This window comes from Bombina bombina, chromosome 3 (assembly GCF_027579735.1).
Source record: "Bombina bombina isolate aBomBom1 chromosome 3, aBomBom1.pri, whole genome shotgun sequence".
NCBI classification, from domain to species: domain Eukaryota; kingdom Metazoa; phylum Chordata; class Amphibia; order Anura; family Bombinatoridae; genus Bombina; species Bombina bombina.
In genome coordinates, this window is record NC_069501.1 from 116,205,186 (window position 1) to 116,221,299 (window position 16,114).

Consider the following 16,114-nt stretch of genomic DNA (forward strand, 5'->3'; position numbering starts at 1 on the left):
AAGGGACAGATTTCTGCCTTGTCTGTGTTACTTCACAAAAAGCTGGCAGCTGTGCCAGATGTTCAAGCCTTTGTTCAGGCTCTGGTCAGAATCAAGCCTGTTTACAAACCTTTGACTCCTCCTTGGAGTCTCAACTTAGTTCTTTCAGTTCTTCAGGGGGTTCCGTTTGAACCCTTACATTCCGTTGATATTAAGTTATTATCTTGGAAAGTTTTGTTTTTGGTTGCAATTTCTTCTGCTAGAAGAGTTTCAGAATTATCTGCTCTGCAGTGTTCTCCTCCTTATCTGGTGTTCCATGCAGATAAGGTGGTTTTACGTACTAAACCTGGTTTTCTTCCAAAAGTTGTTTCTAACAAAAACATTAACCAGGAGATTATCGTACCTTCTCTGTGTCCGAAACCAGTTTCGAAGAAGGAACGTTTGTTGCACAATTTGGATGTTGTTCGCGCTCTAAAATTCTATTTAGATGCTACAAAGGATTTTAGACAAACATCTTCCTTGTTTGTTGTTTATTCCGGTAAAAGGAGAGGTCAAAAAGCAACTTCTACCTCTCTCTCTTTTTGGATTAAAAGCATCATCAGATTGGCTTACGAGACTGCCGGACGGCAGCCTCCCGAAAGAATCACAGCTCATTCCACTAGGGCTGTGGCTTCCACATGGGCCTTCAAGAACGAGGCTTCTGTTGATCAGATATGTAGGGCAGCGACTTGGTCTTCACTGCACACTTTTACCAAATTTTACAAGTTTGATACTTTTGCTTCTTCTGAGGCTATTTTTGGGAGAAAGGTTTTGCAAGCCGTGGTGCCTTCCATCTAGGTGACCTGATTTGCTCCCTCCCATCATCCGTGTCCTAAAGCTTTGGTATTGGTTCCCACAAGTAAGGATGACGCCGTGGACCGGACACACCTATGTTGGAGAAAACAGAATTTATGTTTACCTGATAAATTACTTTCTCCAACGGTGTGTCCGGTCCACGGCCCGCCCTGGTTTTTTAATCAGGTCTGATAATTTATTTTCTTTAACTACAGTCACCACGGTATCATATGGTTTCTCCTATGCAAATATTCCTCCTTAACGTCGGTCGAATGACTGGGGTAGGCGGAGCCTAGGAGGGATCATGTGACCAGCTTTGCTGGGCTCTTTGCCATTTCCTGTTGGGGAAGAGAATATCCCACAAGTAAGGATGACGCCGTGGACCGGACACACCGTTGGAGAAAGTAATTTATCAGGTAAACATAAATTCTGTTTTTAAGCAAACCCTCTAATTTCTTATCCATAGGATCTTTGAAAGCACAACTATCTTCGGTAGGAATAGTAGTGTGTTTGTTTAGAGTAGAAACCGCCCCCTCGACCTTGGGGACTGTCTGCCATAAGTCCTTTCTGGGGTCGACTATAGGAAATAATTTCTTAAATATAGGGGGGGGAACAAAAGGTATGCCGGGCCTTTCCCACTCTTTATTTACTATGTCCGCCACCCGCTTGGGTATAGGAAAAGCGTCGGGGGGCACCGGAACCTCTAGGAACTTGTCCATCTTACATAATTTCTCTGGAATGACCAAATTGTCACAATCAAAAAAAAAAAACACCAAAAAACTCTTAACCATCTCCGTGGAGATGTTGCCTGTGCAACGGCAAAGAGAATGACTGGGGTGGGCGGAGCCTAGGAGGGATCATGTGACCAGCTTTGCTGGGACTCTTTGCCATTTCCTGTTGGGGAAGAGAATATCCCACAAGTAAGGATGACGCCGTGGACCGGACACACCAATGTTGGAGAAAAGTATCAAAGAACTGGAGTGTCTTACCTTATCTGGGTAATTAGGCATCAATAGTAGGTTAGACCAAAAAACTTGAGAAATCTCGGCTGCCGTATAGATAATCAGGGGGTCACTAGTCAGGTCTGATTAGGCTGTGACTCTAGTAGAACTGGTCACCTCCATCCGTCTAGGCTTTAGTGGATAACTTCACCTCCCCTTTCATATCTCTTACAAGATACGTGCTGATTGTCAAAAAAAGACATCCTTTCAAACGATATAAATAGTTGTCTCAGGACGTATTTACATAAAGGGATACTAAACCCATTTTTTTTCTTTTATAATTCGGATAGGGCATGCAATTTTTAGCAACTTTCTAACTTACTCCTGTTATCAAATTTTTTTTTTTTTGTTTTCTTGGTTCTTTAAGTTCAGCTCCATCTTGATCCTCTAAGAGAATGTATTTCTAATTAAAAAATAAGATATAGTTGGTCTTTAAATATGAAAAATATAGCAGTTGGTGTCAGCTTTACAAAAGGTGACAGCCAATTTATGGGCTGCTGTATGCGATGCTGCCTCCTCAGGCCACAACCTCCCGGTCCTCCGTCCTGAGGTCATAAACGGAGCTAAGATGTCCTCGAACAAATCTTTATAGTATAAATCACTGATATATTTAATGTGCAGGATCGGATGCTGCGCTGCAAATCTAATAACTGGCGGATTATTAGGATCCCTGCAAGAGCTTTAGGAATTGCGTCGTCCTATAAACGCTGCCCAAACACACCCCTAAATTTGCTTTATTTTTATAATGTTTTAAATGTTTTTATTTAAATAGAATTTATATTTTCATACTTTTGTTTTAGTATGCTAAAATATATTTATTAAAACAGATACTTACACTACACAACGTGTACTTGGTCTAATCCATAAAAAAAGAAACAATTATCTAACAATTTTGATCATCTAACAGTTAATAGTATCAATGCATTTTGATATTTATTTTTTTCTAAGGAGAAAATAGTTTGCTGGAAAGTTTGTTAGCATAGATTAAAAACTGCTACTGTACAGGTTGCCTAAAAACAGTTTTTATTTTATTTTTTTATGCTTGTTCATGGAGTTGTTCAACCTTTTTGGGAAATATCTCCAAATTCTTCTAAATTCTGCTCAATTTATTGAGCTTTAAAAATTGTCACCATAGGCCACCCTAGTGTTTGTCCCTTCCAAATTTTTAGAAGTGACACGATATACACTTATATACTGTATATTTTGATATTTGCCCTCAGTAATTGTGCATACTATAAAATGCTCTTTATATTTAGCTATACATACATGTAGGTTCTCAATGTCTAAAAGTATTTTCATTAGAATTGTTATATTTTTCAGGCATTATTAAAGGCTATTTTGACGAGAATGAGAAGAACATTGGATGACGATGTTTTTATGCCATTATATCCCAAACCGTAAGTGGAAATAGTTCCATGTGAGGCTTTTCATTTATGTGTGTGTGTGTGTATGTATGTGTGTATATATATATATATAATCTATTTTATGTATCTGTTATGTGCATACAATCTTATAGTTGTCCTTTGTAAATGACATCTTAGTTTCATAACTGTTGTAAATCTTTATGCTGCATGATTTTAATGCATACAATTTTGCACAGTAGAAAGTGCAATTTTGAAATTGTTCATATCTAGACTAAACAGTTTTTAGTTTTATTAAATATAATAAAATATATTTAGGAAAGGGGAAAAAGATTTATATGCATATTTTTTGTGCTTACATTTTAAAATTATTTTAATGATTTTGTACAATAATATAGTATTAACATAGTTGTTTTTTTCTTTAAAGCCTTATAGAAAACAGGAATTCTGGACCCTGTGTCTTTTTCCAACGCCAATTCTGGTCTTCGGTTAAGGTAATAAAGCTTAAAAAAGCTGTTTAGTTTACGTGGCTATGAAACCCAAAATTTCTTTCATAACAAGAAAATTGGAAAATTGTTTAAAATTTGTATGTTCTATCTGAATCATAAAAGAATAATTTTGGATTTTATGTTCCTTTTTAAGAAATAATGGTTGACGCACACTGTTGTGAAACTTACTTTAGAGGGTAAAATACACTAGTCAAGCATTGTGCTCAAAGGGATGTGAAAGCCTTAAACTTTTATGATTCAAATCAAATTAACCATGCCGGATTTCCCGCACAGCTATTGGCTAAGAGGTGAAAACGTCACCTCTCAGCCAAATAGCATTCTTCTGTGGGCTGCTTGAGCTGCTCAGTGCGGCAAATACTGCAAACAAATAAAGGAGCTTTCGGTATGAAGTATTTTATACTTAATGAATGAAAGTCCCCTTTATTTGTTCCAATGGTAAATCCTAGCGTTTCACAAAATTTAGGATTTACCATCACTTTAAGGTTCTATTTCCTGCCACTAGGAGGAGGTCAAGAACCCTCACAAGAGCTTTAATCTCTCCCTCTTCTACCCACTCAGTTTACGTTTAGCTGAGGAGAGAGATAGAAAAGGTAGGAAAGCAGGGTTAAGAGGTGTAAATATGAACTATTGCCCATCTAGTGAAAATGCGGGCGGGTCCTATGGACTCTCCTCATCACGAAAGTAAGAAATTTATTGGTAAATGTAAATTCTGTTTCCTATGGCATTCCAATTACTAGTGGGATACAACTACTGGCCAGCAGGAGGAGGCAAAGAGCACCCCAGCAAAGTTGTTAAGTTTAACTTCCCTTACTCATAGTCCCCAGTCATTCCCTTTGCCTCTGTCAATGGAGGATGTGCGAAGATATTTAATCCTTTTATGGGTACTTTTCCCTGCAAGCCAGGATTGGGGTCTAGCTGTGTCCATGTCAATCTCTTTAGTAAGAGTAGTGGTGGCTATTAGCAGTTGGATGGTGAGGTGGTCTTTGCGTTACTTCTAACACTTTGCTACTCCTTTGCAGAAAGCCAGGGTTGGTTACTCTGTTCTTTCTTTTACTACAGGTCCCTGACAGGGAGTCGAGTACCGGTCACACTTTAGTAGCTGTTATCTGCCCTGCAGCTGGATGCACAGGTAAGTGCTTTTGTACTGAAGGTCAGCACTTTTGAGGTTACCCTCAAGTGGATATCTATTCTTATATGGTGAAGGGTACATTCAGGGGCAACATTATTGGTACAATCTACAGGCACTTTATAAATGAGAAAGTTAGAGACTTAAGGGTTAATGAAGCTTTCTTGCATTTTCCCTTACTTGGCAAGGGTATTTTTTTTTTTTTCTTTTTTAGCTCAATGGATATTGGTTCTTGAAAAATGTATATGTGCGGGGTACTTTATTTGGGCCATTTTCATTAACGCACGCCTATTAGCAGTTCTTTTTCAGCCGCTCACATGACTTTCACATTTCTGCTGTATTGGAGCGGAGCGTTGTGTGTTTAGAAATGCCGGCTTTCACAGACTTTGCTGATTGGATCGTTCTCTTACTGCAGAGGATTTCTTTGAAAATCTTACTAGTGGGATACTGATTCCGGTCACGGTAGGTGCCTCAGACAAACGGATAGATCTCTTGTCTGAGGTTTGGTCTTAGAGGCTAATAATTTTATTAGCACTCTGTGTTAAGTCTTCACATATTCCTTGAACATATTGTTTATTTTTTGGGATCAAATTAATATAATTTTGCTCATAATTTTTATTTGCATTTTAATTGTTTTTTTGTTTTTTAGTGGGGATTAATTACGATAGCCATGCACTCAGAAAAGGATTAGTCCATCTCTGGATAAATGTTTGTTTAGAGGCGCAGATTGTTTTGCCTATGCAATTTTGTTCCTCATGCTTAGCTAAGACTTTAAAATTCAAAGACAAGTTACTCCCTTTTGAGCCAAGTGTGTCTCAGGATACTGCTGTGCATGACATGCCTCCGCTTTCTCCTCAAACGTCTCAAGCTTTAATTGTTTTATTCTGTGCCTTCTGTTTCCTCTCAACCTCCTGGAGGTGTCTATTCACCAGGGGATTTTGCCGCACAGATAACGTCTGCAGTATCTGCGGCTTTGTCTGCTTTCCCTATTCCGGGTACGCGTAATAGGAAATCTAAACATTTGTCTGCTAGTAAGGTTTGTGATCCCTCTAAATCTGCTCTGGTCAACCTTTCTTTAATGTCTGATAAAGAGGATACCTCAGTAGCTTCTGAAGGTGAGATCTCCGAACCTTCGGTTGCTGTCAACCCCAACAAGTCCTCTAAACTTGATAGAGCTTATGATTCTCCGTCTGAGGATGGTTTTTCCTGTTCCAGACATAATGTCTGAAATTATCGCTCAGGAATGGGATAAGCCTGGGGTTCCTTTTTTCCCCTTCCCCTGTTTTTAAAAAGATGTTCCATGTTGCTGACTCCATTCGGGACTCATGGCGCACTGGGCCTAAAGTAGAGGGATCTATCTGTACTCTGGCTAAAAGAACTACCATTCCTATAGAGGATAGTTCTTTTAAGGATCCGATGGATAAGAAGCTAGAGGCTTACTTAAAAAAGATGTACATCCATCAAGGATTACAGTGGCAACCTGCGGCAAGTATTGCCACGATTGCGGGAGCAGCATCTTTATTGGTGTGATGCCCTGTCTGATCTGATATCAGAAGAGACTACGATAGATCAGATCCAAGATAGGATCAAAGCTCTTAAACTAGCCACTATCTTTATCTGTGAAGCCAACATGCAGATAATTAGACTGGGAGCTAAGATGTCTAGCTTTACTGTTCTAGATTGCAGAGCTCTGTGGTTAAAATCTTGGTCGGCTGATGTATCTTCAAAGGTCAAGCTTTTGGCTTTACCTTATAAGGGTAAAACTCTTTGGTCCTGGTCTGGCGGAAATCATTTAAGAGATTACGGTAGGAAAGGGTTCTTTCCTACCTCAGGACAGGAAGAATAGACCTAAGGGTCGACAGACTTCTAATTTTCGTTCCTTTCGCAGCTTTAAAGGACAGAAGTCTTCCTCCTCTTCTTCCAAGCCAGACCAATCCAGGTCCACTTGGAAATCCAGCCAGCATTGGAATAAGGGAAAGCTAAACAAAAAGCCTTCCACTGACTCTAAATCAGCATGAAGGATCTGCCCCGATCCGATTTTTGGATCAGGTGATGGGCAGGCTTTCTCTTTTTCGTCAGGCTTGCATACGCGATGTCCCAGATCCAGGGTTACAAAATAGGATTCAAGTCTTCCCTCCAAGGGGCAGATTTCTCCTGTCAAGACTATCCTCAAACCAGGTAAAGAGGGGAGGCCTTCTTAAATTGCGTAAAGGACCTATCCTCCCTGGGAGTTATTGTACCAGTCCCTCTAGAGGAGGTAACTTTCCGTCCCATCCTAGATCTAAAGTGTCAACAAATTCCTCAGGGTTCAGTCCTTCAAGATGGAAACTATTCCTTCCATTCTTCTATTGGTTCAGGAAGGTTAGTTCATGACGACCATATACCTGAAGGACGCGTATTTACACTTTCCGAATCACAGGGATCATTGCCCGTTTCTAAGGTTTGCCTTACTGGACAAGCATTTCCAGTTTATTGCCCTTCCGTTTGGTCTTGCCACATCTCCCAGAATATTCACAAAGTTTCTGGGAGCCCTATTGGCAGTGATCAGATCCCAGGGAATTCCTGTGGCGCCTTATCTAGACGACATCTTGGTTCAAGCGTAATCTTTTCAACTACCAAAATCTCATACAGAGATGTTGTTGTTGTCTTTTTTTACGTTCCCACGGGTGGAAAGTGAATCTGGAAAAGGGTTCTCTAGTTCCAACTAAGAGTGTGTTTCCTGGGGACATGAAGATTTTTCTGACGGACGGCAGAAAATCCAGGCTTCTTGTCTTTCTCTCCAGTCTGCCTTTCGTCCATAAGTGGCCCAATGCATGGAGGTGATTGGTCTGATGGTGGCGTCCATGGAAATCATTCCTTTTGCTCGGTTCCATCTGCGTCCGCTGCAACTTTGCATGCTCAGTCAATGGAACGGAGACCATTCAGATTTATCGCAGAGGATAAATCTGGACCTCCTAACAGACTCTCTCTCGTGGTGGATTTCACAGGAACATCTGTCTCGGGGGAATTTCTTCCTGGGTGAATGTGATACTTATGACTCCAGCATGTCAGGCTGGGAAGCTGTTTGGGGTTCTCTGAAAGCTTAAGGGCCTGTGGTCTCGGGAAGAGTCTTCTCTTCCCATAAACATCTTGGAGTTGAGAGCAATCTTCAATGCCTTGACAGCTTGGCCTCAATTATCTTTTAGTCTGGTTTATTAGATTCCAGTTGGACGACATCACCTCAGTGGCTTACATCAACCACCATGGAGGAACTCTGGCCATGAAGGAGGTGAATCGCATTCTGCAGTGGGCGGAAGCTCATGATTGTCTACTATCTGCCATCCACATTCCAGGAGTGGACAATTGGGAGGCGGATTTTATGAGCAGATAGACTTTTTTTTTTTTTCATCCCGGGGAGTGGGCTCTCCATCCGGAAGTGTTCTCCAGGATAACCCTCAAGTGGGGGGTTCCGGAGTTGGCTCTGATGGCGTCTCGTCAAAATGCCAAGCTTCCAAAGTACGGCTCAAGGTCGAGATTCTCAGGCTGCCCTGATGCTCTGGGATTTCGGGCTAGCATACCCGTTTCCTTAGTTTGCTCTCCTTCCACGAGTCATTGCTCGTATCAAGCAGGAGAAAGCGTCTGTGACTCTAATAGCTCCTGCCTGGCCTCGCAGGATCTGGTTTGCGGATCTGGGGAAGATGTCATCTCTTCCACCTTGGAGGTTACCTCTGAGGAAGGACTTTCTAATTCAGGGCCTATTCCTCCATCCAAATCTAGATTCTCTGAAGTTGACAGCTTGGAGATTGAACGCCTAGTCCTGTCTAGACGTGGTTTTTCGGAAGTGGTCATTGATACTATGCTTCAGGCTTGTAAACCTGTTACTCGTAGGATTTACCATAAGATATGGAGTAAATACCTTTTTTGGTGTGAAGGCTAAAGGTTTTTCCTGGAGTCGGGTGAGGATTCCCCGAATTTTATCTTTTCTTCAGGATGGCCTGGAGAATGGTTTGTCGGTCAGTACTCTGAAAGGTCAGATTTCTGCATTGTCTATCCTTTTGCACAAATGTCTGGCAGATTTACCAGCTGTTCAAGCTTTTGTTCAGGCCCTGGTCAGAATCAGGTCTGTGTTTAAACCTGTTGCTCCTCCTTGGAGCCTTAACCTAGTTCTTAAAGTTTTGCAGCAGGCTCCATTTGAGACAATGCATGTTGTTGATATAAAATTGTTATTGTTGATTCCCCATACCTTATTTTTTCATGCAGATAAGGTGGTTCTTCGTACTAAATTGGGTTTTCTCCCTAAGGTGATGTCAGATCGAAACTTTAATCAGGAAATTGTAGTTCCTTCTTTTTGTCGTCCTACACATTTGATACTTTTTGCCTCGGCTGAGGCCTCGTTTGGAAGAAAGGTTCTTCAAGCAGTGGTGTCTTCTGTTTAGGTCTTCCTGCCTTGTTCTCCCTCCCTGTTCATTCCGTGTCCTCTAGCTTGGGTATTGGTTCCCACTAGTAATTGGAATGACTACATGGACTCTTCATGCCATAGGAAAGAAAACAAAATTTATGCTTACCTGATAAATTTCTTCCTTTCTGGAAATGGAGCGTCCATGACCCCGCCCTCTTTTTTTAATTATAATTCTGCAGATTTTTTGAGTAAACCTCAGGCACCTTTACACCCTTGTGTTTCTTCTTTTTCCATTTTCAATCGGCCGAATGACGGGATTATGTGTAAGGGAAGTTACTCTTAACAGCTTTGCTGGGGTGCTCTTTGCCGCCTCCTGCTGGTCATGTGTTGAATATCCCACTAGTAATTGGAATGATGTTGTGGACTCTCCATGCTCGGAAAGAAATTTATCAGGTAAGCATACATTTTGTTTTTCTTTCGTAAGATGAGGAGAGTCGATAGGTGTCCATAAAATGTGGGATACAATACCCAAGCTGAGAGTCCATGTTAAGAACAAGTGGGACAAAATGATGGCACTTCCTATTTGCTGAACACTGCGGCCTGAAGGACTTTCCTGCCAAAAGCAGCTTGAGAAGAAGCATAAATATATAAAAAAAGAAAAAATTCAGAAAAGGTACTGTATGACGAGAAGACAAAGTTGCCGCCTTGGAAATCTGTTCCAAGGAGGCAACGTTTTTGAAGGGCGAATTAGTAGATGCAGATCTAGTAAAATGAGCAGTTACTCTTTTTGTAGGTGGTTTTCCTGCAACCAAGTAAGCCTTATGAATAGTCTTTTTTTAGCCATGATGCTAAGGCCATCGCTGTAGTCTTTTGACCCTTTCTGGTACCTGAAAAGTAGATAACCAAGCTAGAGGTGGTTAGTAGCTAGAAGAGGGTTTTTTGGAGGCTAGTCGCGGATCATCCTAACTGTGCGGCACTTACCTCATAAGATTGGGGGTAAGGAATGTAAGTTGGAACCCCGACGGGGTCGGCCATTCTTATCCCTCTTACTCTGGAATAATTTGAGGAACTGTTACTATTACCAACCTTATTAGATGTATCAAGATAAACTCTGGTTTCCTCTTGTATTTGAATAAGACTGTGAAGATATTTTACTGTTTATTCTTAAATTTGTATATTAATACTTTTATTGGTACATTTATACTTTCACTTATGTACAGGCTTTTAATACTTTATATATTGTTGTGTGTCACTTAACGGTGATATAAAATTAATATTTGCACAGTTTTGTGTATCACACATTCATATATTCTCAAAACAAGAGAATTGAGATTTTCCCAACAAGCGCTCTACAAACTACTTTACTGTACTATTATTTAATTTCAGTATTGATTGTACTATAGGGGGCATGTACTACACATACTTTCTAGGTAAGAGCTGCTGTGGGGAAATACCACCTGTTTAATTATTGTATAACTAAGATAGTGACTGCCTAGCACTTTTAACCCCCCTTTTCTAAATTATATATATATATATATATATAATATAAAAGGTCTACACACCCCTGTTAAAATGTCAGGTTTCTGTGACGTAAAAAAATGAGATAAAGATAAATCATAAATAAAAAGAGAGAAGCGCTCAACCTGGGAACGAACAGCATAAAAGCTTGTTCTATGGCTAGTTGCGACCCTAGAAGCAGCCTCTTTTTGCTCAATATGTGCCTTTCACAGAGAAGAACTTTCCTGTAGCATATCAGTCTGATCCTGACTTCACAGTACAGTACAGCCCCGAAATACCAGGCAATCCCTCTCCGAACAAGAGAAACAGCAAAACCCCAGACGTACGTTTCGGCCTATTGTGGGCCTCGTCTGTGAGGTGCAGCCATATCCCTCTAGGCACACTGAGCAACGGGTCCACGTCTGGATTCCCGCATCACACATAGGGAGACTTCCCTAAGTGTCATAATTTGCATAAATAAAAAGAGAGAAGCGCTCAACCTGGGAACAAACAGCATAATAGCTTGTTCTATGGCTAGTTGCCACCCTAGAAGCAGCCTCTTTTTGCTCAATATTTGCCTTTCACAGAGAAGAACTTTCCTGTAGCATATCAGTCTGATCCTGACTTCACAGTACAGTACAGCCCCGAAATACCAGGCAATCCCTCTCCGAACAAGAGAAACGGCAAAACCCCAGACGTACGTATTATGCTATTGTTCGTTCCCAGGTTGAGCGCTTCTCTCTTTTTAATTATGCAAATTATGACACTTAGGGAAGTCTCCCTATGTGTGATGCGGGAATCCAGACGTGTACCCGTTGCTCAGTGTGCCTAGAGGGATATGGCTGCACCTCACTGACGAGGCCCACAATAGGCCGAAACGTACGTCTGGGGTTTTGCTGTTTCTCTCGTTCAGAGAGGGATTGCCTGGTATTTCGGGGCTGGACTGTACTGTGAAGTCAGGATCAGACTGATATGCTTCAGGAAAGTTCTTCTCTGTGAAAGGCACATGTTGAGGAAAAAGAGGCTGCTTCTTGGGTGGTAACTAGCCATAGAACAAGCTATTATGCTATTGTTCGTTCCCAGGTTGAGCGCTTCTCTCTTTTTAATTATGCAAATTGACACTTAGGGAAGTCTCCCTATGTGTGATGCGGGAATCCAGACGTGGACCCGTTGCTCAGTGTGCCTAGAGGGATATGGCTGCACCTCACTGACGAGGCCCACAATAGGCCGAAACGTACGTCTGGGGTTTTGCTCTTTCTCCCATTTAGAGAGGGATTGCCTGGTATTTCGGGGCTGGACTGTACTGTGAAGTCACGATCAGACTGATATGCTTCAGGAAAGTTCTTCTCTGTGAAAGGCACATGTTGAGCAAAAAGAGGCTGCTTCTTGGGTGGTAACTAGCCATAGAACAAGCTATTATGCTATTGTTCGTTCCCAGGTTGAGCACTTCTCTCTTTTTAATTATAAAAATAAATCATTTCAGAACTTTTTCCACCTTTAATGTGACCCATAAACTGTACAACTCAATTGAAAAACAAACTGAAATCTTTTAGGTGGAGGGAAGAAAACAAAAAAACTAAAATAACATGGTTATAACTGGGGATGTAGCTGTGTTCAGAATTAAGCAATCGCATTCAAAATCATGTTAAATAGGAGTCGGTACACACCTGCCATCATTTAAAGTGCCTCTGATTAACCCCAAATAAAGTTCAGCTGCTCTAGTTGGTCTTTCCTGAAATTTTCTTAGTCGCATCCCACAGAAAAAGCCATGGTCCACAGAGAACTTCCAAAGCATCAGAGGGATCTCGTTGTTAAAAGATATCGGTCAGGAGAAGGGTACAAAAGAATTTCCAAGGCATTAGATATACCATGGAACACAGTGACAGTCATCACATGGAGAAAATATGGCACAACAGTGACATTACCAAGAACTGGACGTCCCTCCAAAATTGATGAAGAGACGAGAAGAAAACTGGTCTGGGAAGCTACCAAGAGGGTTACAGCAACATTAAAGTAGCTGCATGAATATCTGGCAAGTACTGGCTGTGTGGTACATGTGACAACAATCTCCCGTATTCTTCATATGTCTGGGCTATGGGGTAGAGTGGCAAGACGAAAGCCTTTTCTTACAAAGAAAAACATCCAAGCCAGGCTACATTTTGCAAAAACACATCTGAAGACTCCCAAAAGCAAGTGGGAAAAGGTGTTATGGTCTGATGAAACCAAGGTTGAATTTTTTGGCCATAATTCCAAAAGATATGTTTGGCGCAAAAACACTGCACATCACCAAAAGAACACCATACCCACATTGAAGCATGATGGTGGCAGCGTCATGCTTTGGGGCTGTTTTTCTTCAGCTGGAACTGGGGCCTTAGTTAAGCTAGAGGGAATTATGAACAGTTCCAAATACCAGTCAATATTGGCACAAAACCTTCAGGCTTCTGCTAGAAAGCTGAACATGAAGAGGAACTTCATCTTTCAGCATGACAACGACCCAAAGCATACATCCAAATCAACAAAGGAATGGCTTCACCAGAAGAAGATTAAAGTTTTGGAATGGCCCAGACCTGAATCAGATTGAAATTCTGTGGGGTGATCTGAATAGGGCTGTGCACAGGAGATGCCCTCGCAATCTGACAGATTTGGAGTATTTTTGCAAAGAAGAGTGGGCAAATCTTTCCAAGTCAAGATGTGCCATGCTGAAAAACTCATACCCAAAAAGACTGAGTGCTGTAATAAAATCAAAAGTTTCTTCAACAAAGTATAAGTTTAAGTGCACACTTATGCAACCATATTAATTTATTTTTATATTTTTCTTCCCTCCACCTAAAAGATTTCAGTTTATTTTTCAATTGAGTTGTACAGTTTATAGGTCACATTAGAGGTGGAAAAAGTTCTGAAAGGATTTCTTTGTCTCATTTTTTTACATCACAGAAACCTGCCATTTTAACAGAGTGTGTAGACTTTTTATATCCACTGTATATGGACATTACCTGAGCGGTTTTGAATATCAGGGCCCCTGTGAGAGAGACTGCTAAAGGAGGGGCAGAGCCTAAGTCTGGAAAGATTTGCAGGCTAAGGCCTGTGAGGGAAAAAAACACTAAAACAAACCATACACATTATATTGTATCCCTTTGTGTCCCCAACCCTAACCTCATCCATAATGAGCTGAACCACTAACTGCATAAGGCAAATAGTGATTTTCTTAAAGAGACAATGTAGCTTGTTTTTTTCTTTCTTTCTGTGAGCCTATATATATATATATATAAGTAATAAGGCAATGAAAAAGGAGGGATTTTAACTAACTCTGAATTCCGTAATTTTTCGTGTTAAACACATAGGTAAGGTGCTATGTGTAAAGGCCGAGAACCATCAAACATGTAGTACCTATACAAGAAAAGTACTAGGGTTAATTCCTGGGCTGTGTTTAGTGTCTGAGTCACCTGGACTGCAGTGCCTCTCCATTGTATCTTATCAGCTTGCTGAGGCTTTTCTCCCTCACAGAATGTTGATCCACTAGAGAGCCCATCCAGTGCAAGTAAATATGCTGCAAAGGATACTTGCGTATATACCAGCAACCCCTCAGGGTGAGGCTGAGACATGGTTCCCGCAACGCCTGGGGCAATTATGGATGAGAGATTTACCCGTGAGATTACTGACATGCCATAATTTAGTTATTCCTTTACCCCTGCTTCACTCAGTATCTTGGAGAAATTATCCTAAAGTATTCCCTGTGTAAATATGGAAGAAGGGTACTGGGGCTCAAGTCAGGTCTGAGCTCCCAATAAATTAAATAGAAAATAATAAAATCTTGCTTGTTGTGCCCTTCTCTCAACCTCTGTCTTCAGAGGCCATCAACAAACATGGGAGGGATTAAAGCTCTTCTGAGGGTTCTTGACCACCTCCTAGTGGCAAGAAATATATTTCACATGTTATGGACACCTTTGGACTCTCCTCATTTTATAACAAAAAAAATGAAGCTTCAGTTTTCATTGCAAAATTATTCTTATATATGAAGGTTCATAATTATGTAGTTTACACTTTGTGTTTAATGTCTCTTTAAGATTGTAGGTCACGGGTTACTTTAATACTGTTTTTTTAAACCTGTCCTCAGGCGCCCTAAAGAGGTCAGATTTTTAGGATTACCTTGGGTGAGAGCAGGTAAAATAACCATGTTTACTAATCGGCTGATTTCACCTGTGCTCTAGTTCAGATATCCTCAAAATCTGGCCTGTTAGGGAGGCCTGAGGACAGATTTGGAAACCAGTGCTTTAATGTATTTTAGCTTATTAAACATTGAGATCACCAGCGTCACTGGGTAAGTTAAGACATCTATTTGTTACAGAAACAAAAAAAGACAACTCTTTGCATACATCACACATTCTTGGATGTCTAGTTATTTTTACAAACTTATGGGATCTGATGGCAATACAGAAAGGGAAAGCTGCAGGCCAGGTCAAGATAAATGTTCAGGGTATTGGACTTGACTTTCTGTCCATTCATATTGAGGCTGGTTCTTTACATAAATATGGGTGAGAGGAAATGTATTAAATCACAAATATTTTAATTATTTAAACAGAACAGGGAAGATATAAAGAGCATGTCGCACCTTTTCCCGAACTATACAGAAATTATTCAAATGTCTCACTGCTTGAGCCATACAGCTCATCTGTATTCAAATGTCTTACGGCTTGAGCCATACAGCTCATCTGTTTTCAAATGGCTCACTGCTTGAGCCATACAGCTCATCTGTATTCAAATGTCTTCATATTAGTTAATTGATTTGCTAATCCTTTAATTTCTGTTTGATATATGTACCTGTCTTACGTCTTACGTACCATTGCTTTTGTTAATGCTAACTCTTCTCCTTTGGATTGGTTTAGTTACTGGGAAACTTTCTGAAGTGGCATGGAATCCTTTCCAGCAAGACACTACAGGAGTTGGCAGTAGATGGGCTTCTCAACAGATATATCCTTATTGCATTTCAGAACAATGAGAATGGAGAAGACAGCATTAGAAAAGCCCAAAGTGTAAGTCAACTTAATCGTAGGACAGACTAGTGTTGCACATATATGGTTATATATTAAATTGTGAAATCCATTCCCACTTCATAGGACATTATCCTTTTTAGCCCACATATTTAGCTGATTTCCTAGTTCAGTATGGTTTACCTCACAGCAGAATACTGTATTTTTACTGACATACAGAGAAAGTCATGGGCAGTAAGGAATTCGGATTCTACCTCTGCTACTATATAATCTGTTACTATAAAGGTATTTCTAATGTAACTCCAAAACAGTAAATAAAAGCTACATTTAGAAGGTTCCCAAGAGTGATACATTTTTGTTCATCGATGGCTTCCAAGTCACTTAATAATGTGGCTGGAATAAAGATTGTGTGTGCAGACATGTTTAAAGGGACAGTCAACA

The 16,114-nt window shown here is 40.6% G+C and overlaps 1 protein-coding gene across 1 annotated transcript in view; it reads left to right on the forward strand.

The window, feature by feature from the left end:
- Positions 1-16,114, forward strand: part of PAXBP1 (PAX3 and PAX7 binding protein 1) — a 99,109-nt gene that overhangs the window by 58,259 nt on the left and 24,736 nt on the right. Inside the window, exons 14-16 of the mRNA XM_053705969.1 lie at positions 3,135-3,211; positions 3,603-3,669; positions 15,569-15,715. Of these exons, the coding sequence (XP_053561944.1) occupies positions 3,135-3,211; positions 3,603-3,669; positions 15,569-15,715 (291 nt within the window). The remainder of the gene's footprint in view (positions 1-3,134; positions 3,212-3,602; positions 3,670-15,568; positions 15,716-16,114) is intronic.